This window comes from Athene cunicularia, assembly GCF_003259725.1.
Source record: "Athene cunicularia isolate RWA chromosome 11 unlocalized genomic scaffold, athCun1 chr11_part1, whole genome shotgun sequence".
Classification (NCBI taxonomy): Eukaryota; Metazoa; Chordata; class Aves; order Strigiformes; family Strigidae; genus Athene; species Athene cunicularia.
The window spans coordinates 5,606,639-5,631,489 of NW_020799113.1; the positions used below are offsets into that span (position 1 = coordinate 5,606,639).

Consider the following 24,851-nt stretch of genomic DNA (forward strand, 5'->3'; position numbering starts at 1 on the left):
CTCCTGGTGCCTATCACAAGTCAAATGGAGCACATGATCAGGGAAAGTCAGCATGGATTCACCAAGGGCAAATGGTGCCTGATAGCCTCCTACAACAAAGTAACCTGCTTGGTTAATGTGGGGTCAGTGGTGAATATTGTCTACCTGGATTTCTCCAAGACAGTTGATATGGTTTCCTGCAGCCTCCTAGAGAAACTGATACATTACAGTCTAGAAAGTGGTCTGTGTTGTGACAGGCCACACCCAGAGGTGGTGGGAAATAGCTCCTTTTCAAACTGGCAACCTGTCACAAGTGAGGTCCCCCAGGGATCAGTATTGGGCCCAGTTCTGTTTGATGTCTTCATAAGTGAATGATGGGATCAAGTGTACCCTGATGAAGTTTGCTGTTGATACCAAACTGAGTGGGGAGGTGGACACTTCGGGAGGGAGAGCCACCCTGCAGGAAGACCTGGATGGGCTGGAGGAGTGGGCTAACATGAACCTCATGAAGTTCAACAAGGACAAGTGTAAGGTCTTACACCTGGTAAACATAACCCATGAGTGCAGCAGAGACTGGGATCTGCCTGTCTGGAGAGCAGCTGTGTGGGAAGGGACCTGGGGGTCCTGGTGGACAAGCAGCTCAACATGAGCAACCAGTGAGCTGCAGCAGCAAACAAAGCCAACAGGATGCTGGGCTGCACCAACAAGGGCATCACCAGCAGAGATAAAGAAGTCATCACCCCACTCTACTCAGCACTTGTCAGGCCACACCTGCAATACTGTGTTCAGTTTTGGTCCCTGCTATACCAAAAAAGATGTGGACAGGCTGAAGAGTGTCCAGAGAAGAGCCACAAAGATGATCACGGGTCTGGGAAGCCTGCCATGTGAGGAAAGGCTGAGAGAACTGGGTTTGTTCAGCCTTCAGAAGGAAAGGCTTATCACCATGTGTCCTGGTTTTGGCTGGGATAGAATACTGCTGTGTTTTGGATTCAGTATGGGATTTGATGTGAGAAGAATGTTGATAATGTACCGATGGATTTAGCTGTTGCTAAGAAATTGAGAACTTTTCAACTTTCCATGTACTGCTAGTGCACAGGTACACAAGAAGCTGGGAGGGAGCACAGCCAAAACAATTGGCCAATGGAATATTCTACATCTTATAATGTCATTCTCAGTATATAGATAAGGATTGATTGGGAAGCTCACTTCAGCTTCCAGGACTGTGGTTTTAGGGATCAACTATCTGGGAACAGGCTGAGAACCAGTCACTGGGTGGTAAGCAATCACACTGTGCATTACTGGTTTGTATTTTCTATTATTATTATCATAATTATTATTATTTAAATTTTATTTTATTTCAATTATTGTTTTTATCTCAACCTAAGAGTCTCCTCACCCTTACCTCTCTAACTTTCTTCCCCATTCCCCAGGGGTGGGGGAGGGTGAGTGAGTAGCTGCATCATGTTTGGCTACCACCTGGGTTTAAACCATGACACCGTGTTCCAGTACTTAAAGGGTGGCTGCAAAGAAGATGGAGGCTCCCTTTTTACAAGGACTCACATGGAAAAGAGAAGGGTAATGGGTACAAGTTAATCCTGGGGAAATTCCCATTGGACACAAGAGGAAATTTTTTCACAATAACAATCAGCCACTGAAATAATCTTATCAGGGAAGTGGTGGATTCCCGAACTTCGGACACTTTTAAGATTCAGCTGGACGGGGTGTTGGGCCAGGTTGTCTGGACTGTGCTTTTGCCAAGAAAGGTTGGACCAGATGATCCTTGATGTCCCTTCCAACCTGATATTCTATGATTCTGTGATTAATAGTAATAAAAGAAAATAACTGCTAACTCTATTGTCAGGTAAACTTTGTTGGAGAATAGTGAATTCAATGCCTAACACAGGAATTGTTGGATTAACAAGACTGGTGTTGTGCAGTCACCTGCTGTTTATTTAAAAAAAATGACACAATCTAGAAATAAATTAGAAAGTTTAAAAACAGTGGATTGTTGTAACATACAGTGTTTCTCAAACCGGACAAAAGTTAAACCTCATTTACACTGCGTTACTTTCTAAAAGTCTGTACATTTTCTTGAACCTTTATATTGTCGTTTATGTGGCATATGAGATATTCTTCCCTATTTCTGAACATTTGGTCTTCAAAATAGATGCCTTTCAAGAAATCTGTTTCATTTTCTTTGAAAAAGTCTGTACAGGTTAAGTCTCACTTCTGATATCTTGCTATGTTCATTTCACCCTGCAGAGTGTTGTGTAAATTCCTTTGCCAACCCTTTTATTTCATTAAATCAAGAAAGAAAGAACGTCTTAAGTCTTGTGGGTTTGATTTTGTTTTGTGGGGGTTTTGGTGTGGTTTTTTTTGTTGTTGAAATATAATGAAAACTTGTGCTCCACTTCTCCAATGCCCCATCCCTCTTTAGATACTTCAACTGCAGTTACAATTTACTTCACTTTCCGTCAAGTTCTTGTTTGCTTTCTTGTTTTTTCCCAATTTTCATAACAATATGAGTGAGAACTAAATAGATTGAGATTATAACTGAGATATGGGTAAGGGGAAATGGTTTTATTGTTATAAGTGTTTCTTCTAAACTGTGCCTGTGCCCAGCCACAATAGAGTTCAAAACTGCAGTGGAATTCAGGTTGGGTTATACTTTTGCCTATAAACATACATGAACCTATGAAGTGATGAGCTCCATCAGAGTGGAAACAGTGGGAGCATAAAGACACTCAGCATTTTTTCTGGATATTGTCCCAAGATACTTACCTTTAATTTAAAACCTATACTTTAAAAAATATGTACAACCTTATATAGAAAGATGTACCACAGAATATAAACATAGGTTTATCTTAAATGAATGTTAACAGTTGTTAGCATGAACACACAGGTGCATATTTTGGGAATAAAGAGACGATGATAAGGAGAAACTGCATCCTATTCTCACACACCACAGTACACAACATAAAAACACAGAGATACTTACTTGTCCAGGCTTCCCATTCTCACATAAATAGGCTTCATGCTCTGATGCAAACTCAGGGGCGTTGTCATTTACATCAAGAACTTTGATAGCAACAGGCACCCGGGACACTTGACTGTAGTTCCCTAAAAAAAGAAATCAAAGCAGAAAAGGTAAGCATATTTAATTTGGGACTGATGCACAAATGCTTACATAGTAACCATACTCTTCCTTTTTTCTGTCCTTGCTTAATTGGGTCGTGTTATCTGCAATGGATTGTAGAGTTGGAGCATGAGATAAAGAATGATGGCCAGTATTTTATGGTTGAAAAGAATAAATAGATCCCTATTGCAAACAGCATTTGTTGGAGATTAGCTCAATGAAGACCTTTCTTGGACTAAATTGGTAAGATTTTTCTTTGATGAAGTTTGTATTGTTTTATTGATACATGGAAAAGGGAAGGCTGTAAACAACATAGATTTATTTCTTTGTTTATCTTTGGCAGAGCACAGAACATTTTACTCTATTAGTTTTTCTGACTGCACATCTATTATTTCTTCATTACAACTACGATTAATGTGGAGACCCACATTGTGAGAAAGATAGATGGTAGATTGACATAGGCAAAACTAGATAGTACTCTGGACTATTAAAGCACTTGATTCATCTCTGACTGACCAAAAATATGACCTCTGAATTTCTTTCTTCACCAAAATAAAGCCTCATTATTTATAATATACAAGTATTTTGCATAAAAGTGTTTATCACTGTAAAGAGTAAAATAACCGTGTTAAGCTGTAAGAAAAGAAAAGCCAAACCAACAGTTTATATTCTACTTTGAATAGATTTCACAGTCAGGTTCTAGTGTCTTTCCTTCAATTCAGTATAGCTAATTAAGAGGCTATTTATAAATATTTTAGATTATTTTTCCCAAAGAGCAAAAACATTAATTCAGTTTGAACTGAGGTGACCGGATGATCTAAAGAGTTTAAAAAACTGTTCTATAGCATACACATACTTCTGCAAGTAACTCAATACTACTTTCAAAATCCGTCTCTTAGTGTTATTTTACCATCATAGCATTTTATCTTGTTTATATCATCAACAATATGAAGAACTGCACACTGTGTGATTTAAATTCTGGGTCTGACCTGTAATTGAACTATCTGATTTTGCCTAAAGTATTACTGCAGGCAAGAAAGCTGCTACCGATCAACTCGCTCACAGTTGTTGTGACAGCTTAGCAGTGTCCAAAGCTGCCATCGGTCCGCGTGGGTTCTGTTCTCTGGCAATACAGACCTAGTTAGGGGGAGGCAGGACAGAGGTTCCTATTGCCTGGTATTCAATGTACTTCTCATAACAAATGTCTACAAAGGAGAAGTACGTCAGGCTCTACCAGTGGGCAGGTAGCAACTGGTGGCAGCCCTACAAGTGGTAGAGACTATTAAAGACAGAATCACTATATACACATTTTTTTTTGTGGTTTCCACCAAAGTTAATTGTGTTGTGACCTACTCATACCCTACCTTTTTTTTTTTTTTTCCTTGTATGTTAAAGACAGTCATGATTTTTGAGGCTCCACTTATAAATGTGTAAATTTCAATTGCTCTACTAACAGTTTTTTGAAATAGCATAAAAATAACTAGTTCAAAAGACACAAAAACAGGTTATCACCAAATGTACTAGTGCTATAAACAAAGGCTTTGTTTGCTGGATAGCCTGACATATTAAAATTCTACCCGTATAGGATATGGAAGATTACAAGACATCAGACTTTAAATGCTTCCTATTTGAAGGAGTCAAAAGTTTTACTTCAGAAAGAAACATGTTCCAAGAGAGAAAGAAATCCCCACCAAAATATTCTAAGAGTAATATTTATGTCCATCTTGCAGCGTATGATATTAACAGATGTGGTGACCACTTACGTCATGAAATAATAATGTATTTGAAATAAAATAAATGCTAATGTGCAAATCCCAAACATTTTAAAGACATTTTTTATCTTAACTTGATAAAAATACAGACAATGAATCTTGAGCTTATCCGAATTCTCAGCACTAGTGTCATATTTAAACACTAAAGATTTACTTTTATCTAAATTAATGAAATGATGGCAGTTCAAATTTTAAAGACATTACAGAGGAATGTAATTAATTAGATAAGCTTCTAAAGAAATTATTCATGTCCCTTGTGACTGCCCCCAAAATGTTTGTCTTTCATCAGAAATACAAACATCAAATTTAAAGATATTATAATTAGAAACTTGATGAGAATTCATTAAAAAAATTAATTTACTAAACACAAGAGAGATCCAACTGGTTTGGAAATCTCCAAACAAGGGGAAATCCACCGCCTACTAGGGTTCTTGTGACTAGGGTGAAATTTATTGTTGTGAAAGAGATGAAGAGAGAATTTCATCTACTGCTTGTACTGCACAACACACTGAATATGTTGCATTATTTTGTCACTGCAAACTTTCAGTGAAATTTCACTTTATGCTAAGTGTTTTCCCTGTAAATAAAAATCACCTTAAGCATACCTATTCAAACAAAGTAATGAATACTCACTAAGCAAATCCACATTTCACTCATGAATCAAAACACCGTCAAGATAAAACAGTTTCATCTGTCCGTTTTCATACTTTTAATGACTTCAAACTGTACCCAGATGATGTCCCTCTCAAGTTTAAATCTGTCTCTGTTAGCAATGACCAATATCCTTGAACTAAGAGTGGGAAGTGATTGAAGTGGATCGACTCTGATCCACAGAATGCATAAACTGTTACGTTTGCATGGGCAACTGTCCTTCATGCAGTTGGCCTTCATACTGATTAGTATTCAATGATCAGAACTGTTCCTCATTTGTATGAATGGAGAGTCGGTTCTTTCTAAACTAGTGACAAAACTAAGTTTTAATTACTGGGGGGATTTTTTTTTATTTTTTTTTTTCCCAATGAATCACCCAGTCAACAGAATTAAGGGAGACTGAGTCTTCTTCATGCACCAGGTAGACAGTAAGACTGATTGCTTAAGTGCCAATCAATTATTTTTATGCAAAATCATAAAAACGTGTAAAGTTAGAGACTCTCTAAGGAACTAACTGAATTTGTAAAAGCTGCGTCACCTGCATTTACTGTGATGCACAGTTTAAAAAGAGCTACTTTGAATCTTGCAATACAAGTATATCATTAGGACTGTCCCTTGAGAAGCAATGGCTTGGTTTGAAAATTTAGCACACACTGAGGTGGAAGATTAAAAAACACTGAGAAAATTTCCACTAGTCTAGTTTAGCAGAGTTTTTCAGAGTAAGGCTGCACAGAAGGACTTAGTTTTTAATCTCAAATACATTCAATTGGTCATCTGTGGACACCACTGCCACAGCACAGCATGTAGCTGTAAGAAACACATGTGCAAATTGTGTACATAATTTCCTAGAAGTACAGCTCTTCTATGTCTCTGCTGAATTCTCAATTACTGCCCACAGTTCTAAGATCCAGCAGCCTGCTATAGATGAGCACAGCACACACACAAAGAAAGGAACATCTAGACAGATATAAAGAAAAGATGACTCAATGTAAAAATAACTAGTGGAACTTAACAGTGATAATAAATAAATTTCCAAAAATAATGGAAAGTCCAGCTGAGTTTAGAAATGCATATTGAAAGGTTTACAAGAATTATAAGGACCTAAAAAGCTCTTCTGCTTTTCTCCCCAGTTCTCAAGACTCTGTTGGAACAATAAATGCTTGAAATGCACACCTCGATCATACTCATTTTTGAGTAATATACTGATTGAAATTTACTCAGGATTAAAACAGGCTGCTGAGTTTGATACAAAAATGAAGAGTCAGAGGAGATAAGTAAAATTTAAAAGATTCCATTATCAAGCCATTTAGTGTCTCCAAAACTGAACTTTTGGAGGCTACAGAGCCACACTAATTCTTATTGTGATCAACATATTCCTTCCTTCCTGGAGAGCCCCTAAATATCTGAGATGCATGTGTATCTTTGGAAATCTGTGACGCAAAGTACTAAGCACTGTTAATGTTTTACTGCACGCAGAAAGTAATACTAGGAGTAAGTAGAACTTAGAAATAAAATTTTTGGTCCTGTGACATAACTAACAGAACACAATGCAGCTATTCAACTCCCAGAAACACTTAAATACCTCATAAACATGCTTAAAATACTTCTCCATTGTCTTTCCTTAACAGATGCACATACAAGTGGCCTTAAAGATCAGTGGTCTTTAAGAAAGAGAATTATTTGCTGCACACAATAAAGTTCATTTGCTGAACCCCCAAAAAAATCCAGTTTAATCCAGTTTTCCTTTATTTAATTAAATAATCCAAAATCACTTCAAGGTTCTCTTTAAAAAGTCATAAGCTGTCTTGCTTTTTAACTAAAATTAAGTACCTGAATAGAAAGTAGACACCTAGAAAATAACACATCTTTTATTATTATTATCATCACCACATGGCTTGGAAATGGCTATTCCATGCCCCGCTGATTCAGTGAAATTTCTACTATAATACTATTTTAAAATTAGAAGTAGAGGAAGTCTTAGTTCTAACAGAAATCAAAACAAAACCTGAATCACTGACTTAATAAAAACAACAGTACTTGCTTTACATCCCTTATATCTCAAACTTATTAAGTTGTATTTTAAAAGACCCATTCCAAATGACTTTATCAAGGTTTTATCTGATGACTTACTAAGATAATCTACATGCAGAGTAAGTTTATTTCTCCTCTTAGGGTTTATGGTTTTGTTTTCTTTGTGCAATCCTTTATCTGTATAACACCACAGTTTATAATGATTTTTTTGTCATATTAAACTACCAAGTCTAACTTCAGGAATCCTAAGAAACAGCGATACTATTGTGAAACTGAAATTTTATTTATGTTGAAGTTTAGCTATAGAAATCACATACTCTAACGAATGCTGTGTTCATTTCTCTGAAGTGTTGTGTAATGATCTGATTCAAGAGAGACTGAGTGCCTGAAACTGACTCGGAAATTGCCAGTAATTTGCAATATTTCTGTTAAAAATAACAGAACATAAGGTATTTCTGAATTAGGATAAAATTCAAGCAACCAAACAAGAAAACCCAAACAGGATTGGTCATCATGAAGATTTAGATTCCCCCCCCCTGAAATTCTTGCATTTTTAAAGGATGAGAAAATACTAAGAGTCATGGATTATCTATAAAATAATATAAACATATCAGTGCATAGCAGAAAAGCTTCTATACAAGTTGCTAAGACAAGAAACAAACACTGCTTCAAAATTAATGTTCCATTTATATTTATTTCAGCACACTGGCACATATTAGAGAAGTACAGATTGCGGCGTGTCTCTGCATGTACATGTGTGTGGGAGGGAGGCAGAAAGAAAAAGATGTAAAACATATTTCTTGGGTTTGTTCCTTAAGTCATTCATTGGGAGGAAAATAATAATGGAGTTGAAAAGTTCTGTGTCCTTTCAGTAGATCACTCGGTTTATTTTATTATGGTCTCCAGAAGAAAGATGAACAAGTTGAGAACAAAGCTATGTTATGTTTTATTTCCTCACTGATGGACTGTCACAAGTTTAACCAAAGACTTGCTCAACTTCTTCCACCTCCTTCATTTTTGTCAACTTTTCTATCTCTCATTGCCATAAAAAAGATGTCACACTCTTGCAAAACAAGTGCTTCCACAGGTGAGGACAAATGCAAGAGAACCATACATCCTCCCTAACCAGGTGGGTGCAAGGAGTGTATTTCAACTGCGTATCCTGGAAGGGAGGATGATGAGGAGGGGAAACTGAGGACAGACTACATTTTCAAGTCCTTGACTTCAAAGCTGAATGTGTATTTAAGAGGTTTCCGAAGTTCAGAAACTCCATCTGTAAAGAGGTGAGCAGGATAGACCACATGCACCTAACTTTAATGAATGTATAAAATGTATAGCTTGGGACTGAAAGACAGATTATACTTCCAGTCCACTGATAGTACCAAAACAAAAAAGAAAGAGTAAAATTTCTGTGATGGATGCACAAGCCATGCCAGAAGATGTTAGTTAAATAAAGTCATATTCTTCGGGCCCTGTTCAGACAAACTTTACTCTTTTTTTTTTTTTTTTTTTTTTTTTTTTTGTGAATGTAAGACATAAAAATTGTTTAATATAGGGCAGCACCAGTAAGAATTTTGAATAAATTACCTAGCATTTGCAGAAAAATGAAACATGCCTGCAAAAAGACCAAACACAAAATTTTTCTACCAGTGACGTTCCACCTAAACCTGCACTGAGTTCTTTGCTTGCCATTGTAGTAGCAAAGTAATGTAAATAGACTATGTTGGTATGGATTTTTTCCCTTTCACTCCAAGGCCTGATTCAGCTTCAGCTGCAGTTAGTCAGATCTCTTCTACTCTGGAAGTTTAACCTAGTCCTTGTCCTTAATATTACATTATCTATTTCCTACATTTAAAATAATTTAAAGATTTAAAATGTAAATATAGTTTAAATTAAAGCAGGGACTTCAACAGGGTCCTTTGCTAACTTCAAAGTATCCACACTTATTTATAAAACTTGATAACCAAACTATATTTTTAAAAAGTTAGTATATTCCTTTCATACAGATACAATACATATTGATGGGATCAGCCCTCATTTTGCTTATCTGAGGGCAGGCTATAATTTGACATTCAAATGCAACCTCTTTGTTATTTTTCATACCATTAAGCGGTGCAGTTATTCAGCAGTCTAACAAATAGTTACTCTGTAATTACCTCTGATACTCTGTGAATTGAAAGATCCATTTGCAAAACTGAGAAATGTTTGTAATTTGTAATGAAGGATCATATTTTGTTTGGTGTATATGCATGATATTGTCTTGTCTGAATGCACAGACAGATCAAAAGAGCTTGGAAAGGCAAAACTAGATTGGAAAAGCAAAGCATCCCCTCAAATGCAGTTTACAGCTGTGAAGAGGGTCTATTCTACCATAACCCTGGTTATAAGGGAAGACACTGTTCAGTTTAAATTTAGCCATGCACAATAGGAGAGAAGAAGTTACCCACTGCTGTGTGACTGAAAACCAGGGGCAACAGTAAGTGAGCTGTAATTTTGTCCTTGAGGGAGCAGAGGATGATGAACTAATTCATGCCCACCTTAGAGCTGGAGGGGAATGGGAAACATAGGCAAACTCCACCCCTCGTTCCACCCTCCCAAAAACCAACAACCCAGAAACTTAAGGGTTTCTGGCTATTATAAACCACTTTGAATGGCAGTCTCCCTTTAATCACAATGTTTATGTTTTGAAAAATCCACCTTAGTGTTACCACTTCCGATTAATTTTCATGGACTCCTAAAAGAAAACGCTAGAAGGTCTAGTAGATACTAGATGTACTAGGTAACACATGAGTGCTCATTACTTGTAACCTACATATTGCATAAGAGAGTGATCAGAATGCACAGGATATGCACTAGGAGAGAGAAGGTGGAATGTTAAAGTACGGGGAACAAAGGGATGGGATGAGGCTTGGAAAGAGTTAGAAGGGGCATCCTAGTCAGAAACAATAGCACCTTTTCAATATTTGAGTAGCAATTACGGGTACTTGTCTCTTGTCAGAAGCTCTGGATGCAAACAGCATGTCCTTAGAGACTGTTCTTCTGCAAATCTAATTTTGACCACAGTGAGCTTTATATTCATAGTGACACATAATCAAGATATATGTGACACATCAATATGAGTAAACAAATACATAATTCAAAATAAATTATTAGTATAGCTACTTGAGCAGGTTGTATTGGGAGCTGCTGTAGTCATGTCAGGTTTATGACAATGAAAACAATTCTGTTTTATTCACAGATCCTAACTAAATCCTTAAGGTAAAAAAAAATAAAAAACCCTACACTGCCAACATACTTCCACCCACACATCTATCCAGACACCAAATCGAAACAAATGCTGGCAGAAAACAACCTGTATTTCTGATAGAGTACTGTGTTACTGAGCCTTATTTGTCTCTAACGAGGATGCAAGTCAGAATGTAGTTTGCAGTTATGTCACTTTCAGTAAATGAACTGTGTTACCTATTTCAGTGGTGAATTGTTACAAGTGCAAAAAATAAAAATATGGTTTACGTTTCAGCAACTATTAGCAGTGGACTTATAAGCTATAAAGAATAGCAAGCTAGAAATGTTTGAAATTATACAGTTACATTTTTTGCCTTTAACCAATGCAAATTAGGAGGGAAAAAAAAAAAAACAAACCCGACAACCAGGAAAAAATTATACCTAACTTCAAGAATAACCAAAAGCAAAACAGCATTTGTAATCTCGGGAATCATCTGCAACTAGGAAGCACGTTCTACAGACCCATCATTTTATTAGAAGTCAAAGTCCACTAAAAGCTTTTGAAAAAACTTTTTTTCCATTTCCTTGTGGCAGCTACCAGTAAGAAGAAAAAAAGAGTTAGGAAAACAGCAAATCACATCTTTCTGTTACTTTTACTGTACACACTAGCAATAATAAGTGTGATGAAATGCTACTGGATCTTTACTTCTTGTTGATCACAGCACCACAAACCTAACTAGGATTTCAGACTTTCTGAGGCAGTGTAATGCCTTAATTGCGAGGATGTAACAGGTTTTAATTTCTAAATGTAACAATGAGAAAAAAATTCTAGAAAATAATATGGTGCTATTAGGAGACAAAAATAATATGATGCTATTAGGTGACAAAAAAGTGCCTGACAAAACAGACCAGAAAACAGGCAGGAAGATAATTGAGTGAAGAAAAGTTTTAAGACACAACAAACGTACCAAGGCATGATTTGCTGGTGTGTTGCTCAATTCCAGCTTAATCAAGAGAGTTGTGCTAGCATAAAACAGTCAGGAATCTGGCCCACACTTTAGAGCAATTATATTGTTAATATGCTAATACAGCTTGCATATTAAAATGTTCTAAAATATTGACTTAGATATGCAAGGTCTTGTCAATTATAATTATCTATGAAATTTTATAATGACTAGCAGCAATAATAATAACAATAAGCAGACTGATTGAGGACATGATGTCTGGAATATTTTGGGGTTTTTACTTTAAATTATTTCATGATTGAAGTAAAATAATTAATAGCTCAAATGAAATTCATCCCTTACTGATAGACAAAACACCAAAATGCTTTAATAGAAGTTTTTATTAAACAATAATTTATTACAGAAGTATTTAAATGTCACTATTTTTAGGGCTTATATTCCTTTCTGGAACTGATTTTCTTAACAGTGCAATTTAATTACTCTTATGATTCCTTCACAGATAAAATATTGCTGGATATGCTGTATTTGAAAATGAGGTTCTAGGACTTTAGCATCAAACCATTATTACTTGCATACCTTTAGCAATAAGATCTCCCTAGCATATCAGTATGTACCTTTAAAAAATCCTCTCTTTTTCAGCCAGAAAATACTGCCATTCTTTGCTATCTAGCAACGATACTAGAAGCTCAAAGCATGCTACTCTGAGTAGTCTTTCTTCTAGAAGGAAATGTGCTTAAAGAAGATTGACTAAAACGATACTCACTTACAAACCTCTACTCTGACCCACTCTCATGCTTCAGCCTTACAAAAATCCAGCAGAGATTTTAGTCACATTCTGCCTAGAAGTAGATGAATTCAGTTTACCAAACCAGATGAATACTACACAGTATTTTATAAGATTAATCATATTTTTTTCAGAAATTCTAATTGAAATGTTCAAAGTGCAGATGGCCAATTGTTACTTGTCCAGTTTAACAACGCACTCAGTTTGCTAATATGTATATTGACAGTTTAACCATGCCTCCAGCTTTCTCAAAGTAATTAACAAACACACTTCATGTAAATTAGTCAAGTACATTTTTACTAATGACACTTGTATTCCTTACTTGAATCCTTCTCTGTTCTGTGCCCTTAAAAGCCTTATTCCCTTTCTAAAACACCAGTCAGTATCCTAACCTTTTGTGTTTTAAGCTTTGAACACTGTTCTCAATTCCGGTATGCTTTTGTGAAATCAACATTTGCAAATCTAGAACTAAGATGTCTAGCCTGGCTTTACCAGAAATAAAAGAAGATAGACTCTTCATGCAAATCTCTCTCCTTTTCCTTACCATAATTATGTTTATTACCTCCTCTGACTTTTATTTTGCGCGGAATTACTCAGATGCTTTATTCACAGTTGCCTTACATGCTTTTCTCTGAAATCAGAGGTTGCTAACTTCTATCCAGCATCCCATACCTGAATTTTAATGTTTGCTCCTCAACTACTGAAACTATATTTTAGAGAATCTGTTTTGCAAGTACATTCTCATTCATATTTCCTCACAATGTGGCTACTCCCATGCTATTATCCATGTGGATCACCTCTCCTGCTATTCTTGAGCTGCGAAAAACACTAATGGGAAAGTCTGTGGTATGTCTGAATGCACTTTCATAGCTGAGAACTGCAAACTAGCTTTATGTGATATATCAGCCCTCCACTAACTGATGGCACATGCTCTGTGACCCATTAGAATCGATGCAGTTCTGTGTAACCCTGTATATGTGCAAATGAATAAAAACTACCTTACTAAATCCTGTGTTTCTGTGCAAAAATGACGGATTATCTTGTTTCAGTTAAAGTAAGCCAGAGAAAAAAGGGTCAAGTGAAGAAGGTTAATGTTCCTGAGCTTCTCCAGTTTAAACCTCCATACAGGCTTATTTCCTTCTCTTTCTAAAACTTACTGAAATTTACTCAGCCCTAAATTAGAGGTAATTATATGATGCACCAAAGTAACTCCCTAAAATGTTAGAATTATTGTCAATAATGCCTATAGTCCGTTTTTTTTTTTTTAAAAAAAAGGCTAAATAAATAAATGAAAGCATGAGCAAAGGTAGTCATGGCATTAAAAAGTACATTGTAGCTGAAGGCTTATTCTGAAGTGTAATTATGTCTCTCTTCCTTTTTAATTAGTGTTTTTTAAAGGAACATACAATATAGATAACTTTAGTAGAGCATGTGCTGGGTGATGATTCAATTATTGTATTTATATTCTTGGTAAACCATAAAGAGTCTTTCTGGCTTTATGCCCTTTCCCATTAGGTGATAAAATTGCCTCATACTTCTTCATTTCTAAAGAATGCAGTTGGTATGGGTAATTACCTTTGTCAGATAGGGCCCTCAGCTTTGTCCTTGAGATTCCCATGCTCTATGCTGGGAAAATATTTATTGTGGTCAAATCACCATTTACATTTCAAGGTCTTGTCTATATTTTCATCTATTGCTTTGACTAATAATTCACGAGAATTTCTACTAGTTGTGGCAGTTCTGGTACTTTGCCAAATACTTGAGTGGGGGACTTAGCTAGCCACTGGTATGCTTTTTGTTTGGCAAGTGAAGCTGAATACCAACAATCATTTCATAAAGCAATCAAAATGAAAATAGTAGTGCCATGACTTCAGTGCCTGAAGAATGAGGAAAACAGAAGTTCCATTAAACCCCTTCATTCAGAGATTTAAAACTTGGCTAAAAGCATTGCTCTAGGCTAAGAGAAATATCCTCTCACAGGCAGTCCTGGCTTTGGAATTCCCCAGCGGACTGATGTGTTGCATGTCTGTGCATGTGAGGCACAGAGTGTGAGAAAAGGGAGAAGTTCTAGAAGAGCCTTCTTGTAACCTGACACAACAGAGAAAACCGACGCACACTTCATCTCTGTATTTCCCTGTATGTCTGAAAAGGCTTGAGTCTATACTAATTATCAAATATTCTGTCTATGCTTGAATATGCTCACGGTAGTACCTCACAAACCCTAACAGATTTGACCTGAATGCAGTCTGAGGAACCCAGTGCTGCACATGGTCATAAAAAGGCTAGAAAGAAAATATAAATCTTGAGTAGCCCACTCAGTGTTATATCAGGGGAAAGAAAGCTTGGGGACTTTAAAGGGATAATCATTTAGTTGTCTTTAAAGTTTATGAGCCATGGTTTCTGTTACTTGTTGGTGTGTTTTTCACAAATTTCAGAGGCTACCAACTGGAATATGTTTAGAAGCTTTTTCTTGTTGAAATCTACAGTATCATTCAATTAATTTCTACTATGCAATACATATATTCTTGAGAAAAAGATTAACTCATCTTTTAAAAAAAAGAATTGCAGAGAAGCACTGCTAACAGTGAATGCATTACAGTATACTTTTGGTTTTCAAAGAATTCACTAGAATTCTGTATCTTAAGCAGATCTCAGCTACAGTTTAGAAGGGATGAGTATGCAAATATCAGTATATTCATATTTAAATTGGAGGGATGTTGTGCAGTTAAATTATGTTACTAATACACTTCTTTCTTGTCTAAGTTAAAACAGCTTGTCTGATAAGTCTTTGCTTTGGTTTCAAACTACATTAGTTCTGCATTTATTACTGCCTTTGTTATATCAATTAACCAGCAGTGAATGAAGGACAGGGACTTTCCTTAGTATTAATGACAGACACAGTAAGAATGCTAGGGAAATATCTGCCATGTGGCTGTTGCAGCCATTAGAAGACTGAAATGGAAATCCATGGAGCTGGAGGCAGAAAAAAGATAGAGTTTAATTATTATATGCCTTATACGGGTATGACAATCTGATAGCCTGAATGATTGGTGATTCTGAACTCCATTCGGAATCTGTGCAAACTGTAGCAAAAATGCCCTAATAAATAAATCATGGCTATTTGATTTTCTTTTAGGAGCTGAGTAGCATTGACAATATATAACTCGGTAAGTACTGCAAAACCTGTACAAGAAACTGAAAGAATACTGAGGAGGTTAGCACAGCCTGAACTCTGCTCTGGTTCACTGCCCAGCAAAATTGGTAACCAGTTAACGCAAGCAACACAAGCATATCAATGTGAACAGTAGTTATAGCTATAATTGTAACTTATACAAACTAAAAAATGCATCTGTGTGTTCAGATGAATGGGATCACGTACGACATTAGGATCCTGACTCTACCAGATTTTACTGAATGGCAGAAAATTCCACTTCAAAAAAGGGCCAAAGAACCAAAGATGTGATGAGCCTTTATACGCACAAGAAAGATGCACCAAAAGAAATGTCTGTAAGTTAATCATTCATTCTTACTGCACTGCAATTCAGGCTTTCAGAGAGTAGGTGCATATGCCCCTGGATTCTTTTCCTGTTCAGGGCATAGCCCCAGAGAACCCAAACACCAGCAGCATAATCATCCCTGACTTACAAAGCAAGGCTATAGCCATCCCCATTCTCTCAAACATCCAGCTAAAAGAAACCTCCCAACCCGGGCATACAATTTTAAACTCACATAAATCTCAACTACACAACAAAACAATGAAAAATCTCATTAGTTTAGTATTTGAAGTCCAGAGTCAGTGACAGAAAACAAAGTTCACCTTTTACATCCACAGACCAAAAGGTACATTCTCAGGGAAAGGTCATTTTGCCAGTGAGCCTGCTTCCTCTAGCCTGTAATCATCTAGATGTTCCTGCTCCTGACTCATTCAGCAGAGTAAACTTGGATGTATGGCAATGTAGAAAGAAAATTTAAGAATCAATTCATAGGTGCAATAACTTTCAGTATCCCTCTTGCCATGAGTGTTAATTCAAATATGTTTTCTGCAAATCCTAAGCCTGCATTTCAGATTGATCTTTCAAAGAGGTCAAAATTCTTTGTAATATTCTCTTCTCTTAAAAACCCATGTGACAGAATTCATCAACATAGAGGAGACATTATATTACCAGAGAGAAAAAAAGTTGAATAAAGAACCAAAAATTAATTTGACAATATAAGAAACAAGTAAATGAGATCATATCATAGAAAAAAAAAAAAAGTGCAACAGGAATGAAACATTTAAGAGTAGAGAGATTTAAGGGTAGTAGTTGAGAGGAATAAAGCTTTTTCACAAAATTAATGGAACTAAATCTGAAATACTGAAACTGTCACCTAAATATCACCTGTACCATGTTCACTGCTTTCAGTCCAGTCTTTTTCACCGATTGCTCTTTGCATTATTTCACCTTTAGTGACCAAAAAAAGATTCACATGGATATTTAAAGAATTATCTCTAGGGGGCATGCAACCAGTATGCAATGTAGTTATTGTGATTTAAAGAGGAGGCATAAAACTATATGCAGATTGTCTACATATTTTGAGAACCAGGACAAAAAGCAATATACAAAGTTTGGGCAACTGTCTGAGGGAGAGCCACTTGAGGCGCTTAGTCTGTCTGGCTAGTTTAACCATCCGAGAAGGAAGGCTGCAGACAACTAGAAACTCCTTCATGGAGGCTTGAAGGAATCTGCTAGTGATGGGAAAGTGCAAGGAGGGAAACGCCACCCTCCAAAATGTCCCACTTTGCACAAGTCTCAGAATATGATGGTAATACTGTTTGTCACCAATAGCATGAGTTTGTTCTGAATTACAGCTAGCCAATCACTTGCCTATGAATAGTAGAAGAAAATGTCCTCCTAAAAGAAAACCCCAAACTAGTCTTTTGCCTGTTAAGTACTTAGAGAAAAGAGTCAGTCCCCGCTGGCTCATGCTTTTGTTATTCCTCCTAGTTTTGCTAGACACGAAAGGGTTAAGTTCATATTTTGAGGCAGTCAGATTAAAAAGAGGTAGCATGTTTAAAATTATCCACACATATTCTAAAGTGTCACTTTCAAAGAGATCAGCCTGTCTGAATCTAAAGATCTTAATCCTCAAGCCAAGTGAAAATGCAGTATTTATGCTCAATTCAGCCAGACTGATCTTGTCTTGGAAGATTCCCACCTGCGACAGTGGCTGAGGGATGACACAAAAGAAAAACTTTGTCATGGTGACAGCAGAACACTGCCAAAAGTTACCTGTGCTTAAAGCACAAATATAGCTGCAGGTAACTTATCAGCACAAAGTTCTGAAATAGTGGTTTATGTTTTGGCAAAACTCAGTGTTTATCTATGACAGTTTAGATAAATCAGGGTATATTTAGGATCTACCATACTGGGAATCAAGAAGAAAAAAACTAAGATCATGGCATATGATTAGTAAGCAAGTATAACAGCAATGAAATGGTCTGATCATTGTCCCACAGGAATAGCCTTGACCTGAACCTGGAAAGCAGCTAGCCCAGGAAGAGAAAATTCTCCTGTATAAATGATGCTGACATATTTATTTTTATGGGAGAGATCAGCAGTCCATTAATACTACTGTCAGTGAAAACATTATAATGACACACTTTCTATTTTCATTTGCTGCTAGTATCTATCTCCAACAGATCTCTGTTATTTTATAACAGAGATTTTGCTTATTACTGTTTTGGAAAAAAAATCTAAAATGCCCATTTCACCCTGCTTGACAGTTCAATGAACAAATTTAGTTCCTGCACAAGGAGTTTAAAAATAATTTCTCTTAAATAAGCAAAGACTGTAGTCTATGAAATTAAGCTCTTGTTTTATGTAATGTCAAATAATTATATTAGGAATGCAAAAAGGAGCCATCAGCAGGAATGCAAATGCTTAGAACAAGATTGGCATTATTATTTTCATAGACAGTCTGATAAGAGGCAATTTAACAATAGTGATAGATGCTGAGGCTCCCATGAAGTCTAATGACAAGGCTGAAAATTCTTGAGCATTATTTTGTTTTAAAACTCCAAAGATGCAACAGGCAGACTGATGTGACTTAGTAAAGTGCATTTCTGTTAACTTTGTTCCTACACATACGTAGAAGGGAGATGAGTAATTGAATTGGGGGAGTTTCTTGAAAAGTTATCTTTTAATTTTGTTCTTTTTTGACTTTTTGGAGGAAATAAAATGTAAAATCACTTTACTTTACATCTTACTATTCCAATGTCTGAAAACTTTGGATCACAAACTAATAATTCTGCTTTCCATGCCATTGGTAAATCTCATGATCTGACATTCCTCATGTCTTGAGAAAATCAGTACGGAAACTTTATATCCTTCTCCTTTAAAAACATCAAAATTATAAATTGGTTTGATATTAACCTGATCACAATATGCCCTATGAAAACCAGAGCTTACTTTCTTTCCTTCTGTACTTTGATGCCCTGTGTCTCCTTGGCTTTTCTGCAAGCAGAAAGTATTCTGGCTAATTTATCAAAGTAGTGCTTGCCTGCAAGATTTACAATAAATATAAGGGCATTGTTACTGGCAATGAAATACACAAATTATTAAGGCAGGTCACAGGAATACAGTTTACAGGGGTTGTAAGTTGAGAGCTTAGTTTATACCCAGACCTATCTTTCTCATTTATGTATTCCTTTTCAGTTACCTGTCACAGATTCCTAACATGTTTGTTTTTGAAAGCAAGTACCACAGAAAAACATTATACAACAAAAAAAGGGCCAAATAAGTACATTTTACCTTCCCATTACGTTCACAGCTACAGTATCATGAAACTAAGCATTAAAAGTTCTGTATCATAATACTATCTCTTTAAAGATATAATACATCTTTAAAAAAGATCCACTGGGGGAAAAGCAAGCATTAACATCACCCTAGAATTAAATTAGCAGCACTGACCATCGGGCTCTGATGACGTATTCTTAAAACAATGTGTCAAGTGTGTATACACGTATGAGAATTATGCATATACACTGACTGCAGAACAGATACGTCAGCAAAAGCATTTTCACAGTTTGTGCTTCAGTTAAGACACAGACCTACGTTCTGAATCCATTCTTTTGCTGCAATATGTTTAGGTTAAATGTATCATCTAAAATAAAGTGCTAATGTTAATAATAAATCGTCATATGTGATCCTGTCAGCAGCACTTACAATTACAAATTAATCAAGAAGAAATCTTGACTGAAATTTAGGACCCATATACCCGAACAGGGTGACATTCCTGGCTCCCAATGACTTAGGTGTACGGATACGTCACAATAGTTTTGTGTATCTGAACAATCCATATTCTTGTCTATGGCAGTATTTGAGTATATTTATTCATATATATCAAACAGGACTACTTTCACACAACATTTCCCATGTACTTAATCATTTATAGTACTGAAACATAATATCACTCAGCATTAAGAACATCTGGGTTGAGTCTACAATTTACTTCTACAGTAGCAAAACTTACTTTTTCCTGTCTTAATATAACTAACTAAATATAAGGTTTGGGGTTTTTTTTAACATTTTTTAACATTTATATACCTATATACCCTGTACAAATGTACTCATGTATCTCTTAAAAATCTATACTACTGTATTCACTGAAAAAAATGCACTTTTGAAAACTAAAACAAATGGAGCTTCAGCAGAAATTACATTTTCTTTCAAGAAGTCTGTAATTTAAATATCCAATGTGTTTTTACTTCTTACTGAAGTATATAGTTTCCATTGCACATGCTGTTAAAATTAATTATAAAACCGACAAACTAAAAATCAGTATGCACAAACACTTACTGGTTTCGGTAGCTACAATAGTTATGTTGTGCCACATATTTGTTTCTCTGTCCAGTGGTGTTGCCAAAGTTATTTTCCCATCTTCCGCGTTAATGTTGAACTGTCTCTCAAGGTCAGTATGCCGATCAATGGAAAACCTACAAAACAGACATCCCTGTAATCTACTTAATGAAGTTGGTGTAATCCATACAATCACAAGACAATCTAGGGAGCCCTCTGAGAGCTGCAGTTTTATAGCCGAATGGATTGAGAAGCTCAATAGCATAATAATTTATAAGATAAAATGACAAACTGAGACTAAAAAAACTTAATAATTATTGCCCAAGGAGTAATTAGCTGTATACCCAGTGTGAAGGTCATAAAATGCCCTCAGGTTCAATGGGTAACATCTTTGAAAAACGGTGCTGATCAAGAGTTAATTACACAATCCATCACATTTATTAGACAGTTTCTATGGTATTTCACAGTAACCGATGATAATTTCAACAGTAATGTATTAAGCACACAAAAATGGTGGGCTTCATGGTTATTTTAAAAAGGGCTGAATAATATTATTTTACCAATAAATTTCAGATTAATGAAGCATGAACTATTCACCAAGCATATTATTTGGTTATGGTTCAAGCAGTTCCACAGGCAGAATGCAGTTAGTGAATCACCATTTTCTTATAAAACACTTCAAACACTGAAGGACTGATTTTTTCATGTATTGACATCACAGATTTTTAACAAAACAAGTTTCATCTGACAGGTAGTCAGAGTTTGCAAATGTGAATGTCCAGGTAAATTATGCAGCCTAAACAGAGCCAGCTTGACAACAAGAGCGAGCTGCAGTAGATTGCTTCAATGGTGCATTAAGCAGGATGATGATTTAAAGCTCAGACCTGGATCCCCAGGAAGCTTTTATCTTTGCCCAGTTTCACAGAGTTATTTCATTAATGTACAAGTCGCCAAAAGAAACTAAATCACAAAATTAAGCCTTCCATTTTTTTGACAGGACAGGTACGAAATGAGAGTTTAGAGATAAACTATTGATATGGTTCAACAAAAATTGACTTCAAGGGGGTTTACTGAATCCTAATTGTGGATTTATATAAAAGCCTTTTAAGCCTTTGTATCTATGTATTACAGAAACTAACAGCATGCACTGACAATTTTTACATCTGTTCTGCATTATATCTAGGCACAATAGGTGAGTTAGGATACAGTATCAGACTGGATTACATTATATACTGGTCAGAAAAGTGACTCAGACTGTCAGTTTCTCATTCATTTCTACTTTTTGCAAATATGCTGTTAAAAGAACAAAAGCATATTTTGCTACAGTGACAATGGCACAGTTATCTGAAAATCAGTTACTCCATTCTGTTTTATGCTTTATCATAAGCAATTTCCAAAAAAAGTTCTGATACAGAAGTTCCTTTATATGCTACAATAAACATATTCTGATGAACTCAGACTCATTCCAGCAAAATACAATTGATTTTGATAGACACTGTATTAGGATCCAATTTCAAAGTTTAGGATTATGGCATTCATCTTTTTTTATTATTTCGGTGTCAGATATTTTCATATTTACAATGAAATACACATTGCAATTAGATTGCTTCTGCAATGCATTCAGTAAGATACAATTCACTTCCAAAAAATTAGTTCTAAGTTGTGAAAATTTATCAAAATCTTAAAGTTGAAATGTTTAAAGACTGTATTACTAAAGATCAAGGCTAGCATGATCACACTCATAAGGTACTTCACAACTAATGAACTTAAGAGTGATAACCCCTGTTTAACTAGGAAATGGGATTTGTTAGACATTTTTCTGGTTTTAAACCTCAAGAACTCAGTTTAGTCACTTACAAATGAGTAGTTTCGTTTAAAATTTTACCAGAAAAAATACAAAGTAAAATTCCAAATATATGTGCCTAAAGCTAGGCACATGCATCTATATTTGGACATTTAAGTAAACATTTTCTAGTGAGCTTCACATACTCAGTTCTCAAAGGTTTAATGGGAATTGTACTATCCTCAGCATTTCTGAAAATCAGGTCACTTGTGTGAAAGAATAAAGCTGTAGGTGCCTAACTTCAGGCAATCGTTTTTGAAATGTATCTTAACCTTATTTTGATGTCTCTCTAGTTCCATTTAAGTATTAGAAGTAAAATTTTGGTACAAGTGAAGTTAGCAAAAAATATCTTACAGACTTTCACAGGTTTAAGATTTCACTCAAGAAAATACAAGACAGCCAGCAATTAAGATAACTTTTTAAAAAATGTCAGCACTTAAAAAACTATCTTTTAATTCTTGATGTTTATGTAACGATGCAGAAAGAACTCTTCAGCTATCAAACATTTCAAGTCCACAAATGAAATAAAATATGCTTATGTGCTATTTAATGTTCAGTTGACCTGAGCCTGACATAAAGTCCATTGAGATAAGACAGTTTTTCTCTAATGATCAATTCTTTTTTCAATTCCATTCACAGTCTTCCTGCAGTATGTTTTTGAAGTTTTAAAACTGGGAGCGTAACATCTGTGAGTTTATTATGTTGCATTTAATCTCATCCCAACAGTATTTATTCACAATGCAAACCCAGAATTCAAAATGAAACATTTTTTAGCAGAAGTTGCATGGCTTTACATAACTACAAAGAGGTAAAACTCTCTCCTGATTATAATTTGATAAATATTTGGTACAAAAATAAAAACTAAAATCTGTAGTGTCATAAACCTGGAAAAATTAATAGTACGTTTGCATTTTCCTTTTCATGTTAATGGTATTGTAACTCTTTTTAATGGGAATGCATTGTCAGATCCATAAGCTATACATAAAACATACATTTCTCTAAAAATGAGAAAATAATATCTGGGGAAATAATATCCTTTAAACTTGCAATAAAGCCAGCACAGTTTGTTGGGAAGTTTGGGTTAGCTCATGGGTCTGCTATGGCTATCATAGGAACAAGCCCATAGTGGTTTAACAGAAGACTTAAAATGATTCTCAGTCCTGTTCCTGCACTATTCCTGTTAATGACTTAATTTGATCTATCCCTTCTTTGCACCAATGTAAATAAGAGCAGAAATCCTTTTTTTCTGCACCTGCTGAGATTTGAATCACAGTACTGATACCTCATCGCTGGTAAATCACCATTGTTTATTAATGCCAGGCAGATCGGATATGCTACTTAATGACAGATAAACAGCTGTACCATTAGGGAGGCAGAAAATATCCTATCTAGGTTTTTAAGGCCCGCTGTGAATTAAGAAAGTGATCAACTGCTGCCAAAGATGAAATCTCTGGTGATATGGACGTGGAAAAGCTGCCACAGTGAAGCTTATCGCTCCACAGAGAAAGACACTGAAGGGCAGTGATTTATAGGAGGGCAGATAGAGTATAGGAAGAAAGATTATTACTCGTGCTTTTTTCTATGCACTTGGATCATGCTTTAGCCAAGATAATTTACTGCAGATAAACAGACCATAGTTATAAAATAACAACAAAATCATCAAATAAATACTACTAGAATCAATGGATTTGTATGCGAATAGATAATGATCTTTCAAGGCTAATTCCGGTGTAAGCCAGAAAGCACCATCCTTACTAAATAAACTACAGCAAAACTTTACAACTAACTTAGCTGAATTCCCTGCATCCCTTTCCCGAAAGAGATGCATGCAGTCTAGATGTGGTAAGATGTGCTAAGATGTGACTCACTGATGCATGCTTCTGCAATGGCTAGGCTAGAACGAGACGAACTACTGACTGTCTTTACAATTATTAGTCAAATTTATAAATCCTTTTCACCATCAGGCTTAAAAGTGAGCTAAGGCCCTTAAACAACATGCACAGCAGAACAGCAAATAAAGATAAAAGAGAAATTTTGCTGCTTATTTTAAAAATACTGGGTTATGAAAGATATGATATAATTAGACTAACCTAACAACCGATATGAAGAGATAGTTCATATTCATTGGAGAAGTGGATAATGAAAGCATAATTCAGCTGAATATCACATTATCACTTAGTCATTTAAACATGCCTTTGCTTATTCACAATTAGGGCTCAACAACAGTAATGAGAAAAGTCCCATATGACATATGCATCCTCTAGTTCCATCCATCAAAAGGTGACTAAATTTCTTAGGCTGATAGAGAGATTCCAGACTAACAACCACTGCCAAAACTCCATTTGACACAAGACTTTGCTAAATAACCCTCTTCAGGTATTTCCATAAGGTGGGCACATTCAGAACCCATCATACACCTCTTTGTGTAAATCTATGATAGGCTTCACACCTTTTAGTTATGGAAATATCAGAGAATATGGTTCATCTCTTCCAAGCAAGCATAAAAAAACCAAAGTACAAATTAGGTAAAACTTTTTTTTTTTTAAAAAAAGAAACATAGGAGAAGTGTTTTCTACAAGAATTTTTCTAAATTCTTTAATGTTTTGTCTCATAACTCGTTTATCAGA

The 24,851-nt window shown here is 35.6% G+C and overlaps 1 protein-coding gene across 3 annotated transcripts in view; it reads right to left on the bottom strand.

Moving 5' to 3' along the window:
* Positions 1–24,851, bottom strand: part of CDH8 (cadherin 8) — a 212,252-nt gene that overhangs the window by 33,363 nt on the left and 154,038 nt on the right. For all 3 annotated transcript variants that reach the window (XR_003399202.1, XM_026856641.1, XM_026856642.1), the window contains 2 exons: positions 20,382–20,518; positions 2,978–3,099 (listed from right to left, as the gene is read on the bottom strand). Coding sequence is in view for 2 of the 3 variants with exons in the window: in XM_026856641.1 (XP_026712442.1) it covers positions 2,978–3,099; positions 20,382–20,518 (259 nt within the window). In the remaining variant the exon portion in view is untranslated. The remainder of the gene's footprint in view (positions 1–2,977; positions 3,100–20,381; positions 20,519–24,851) is intronic.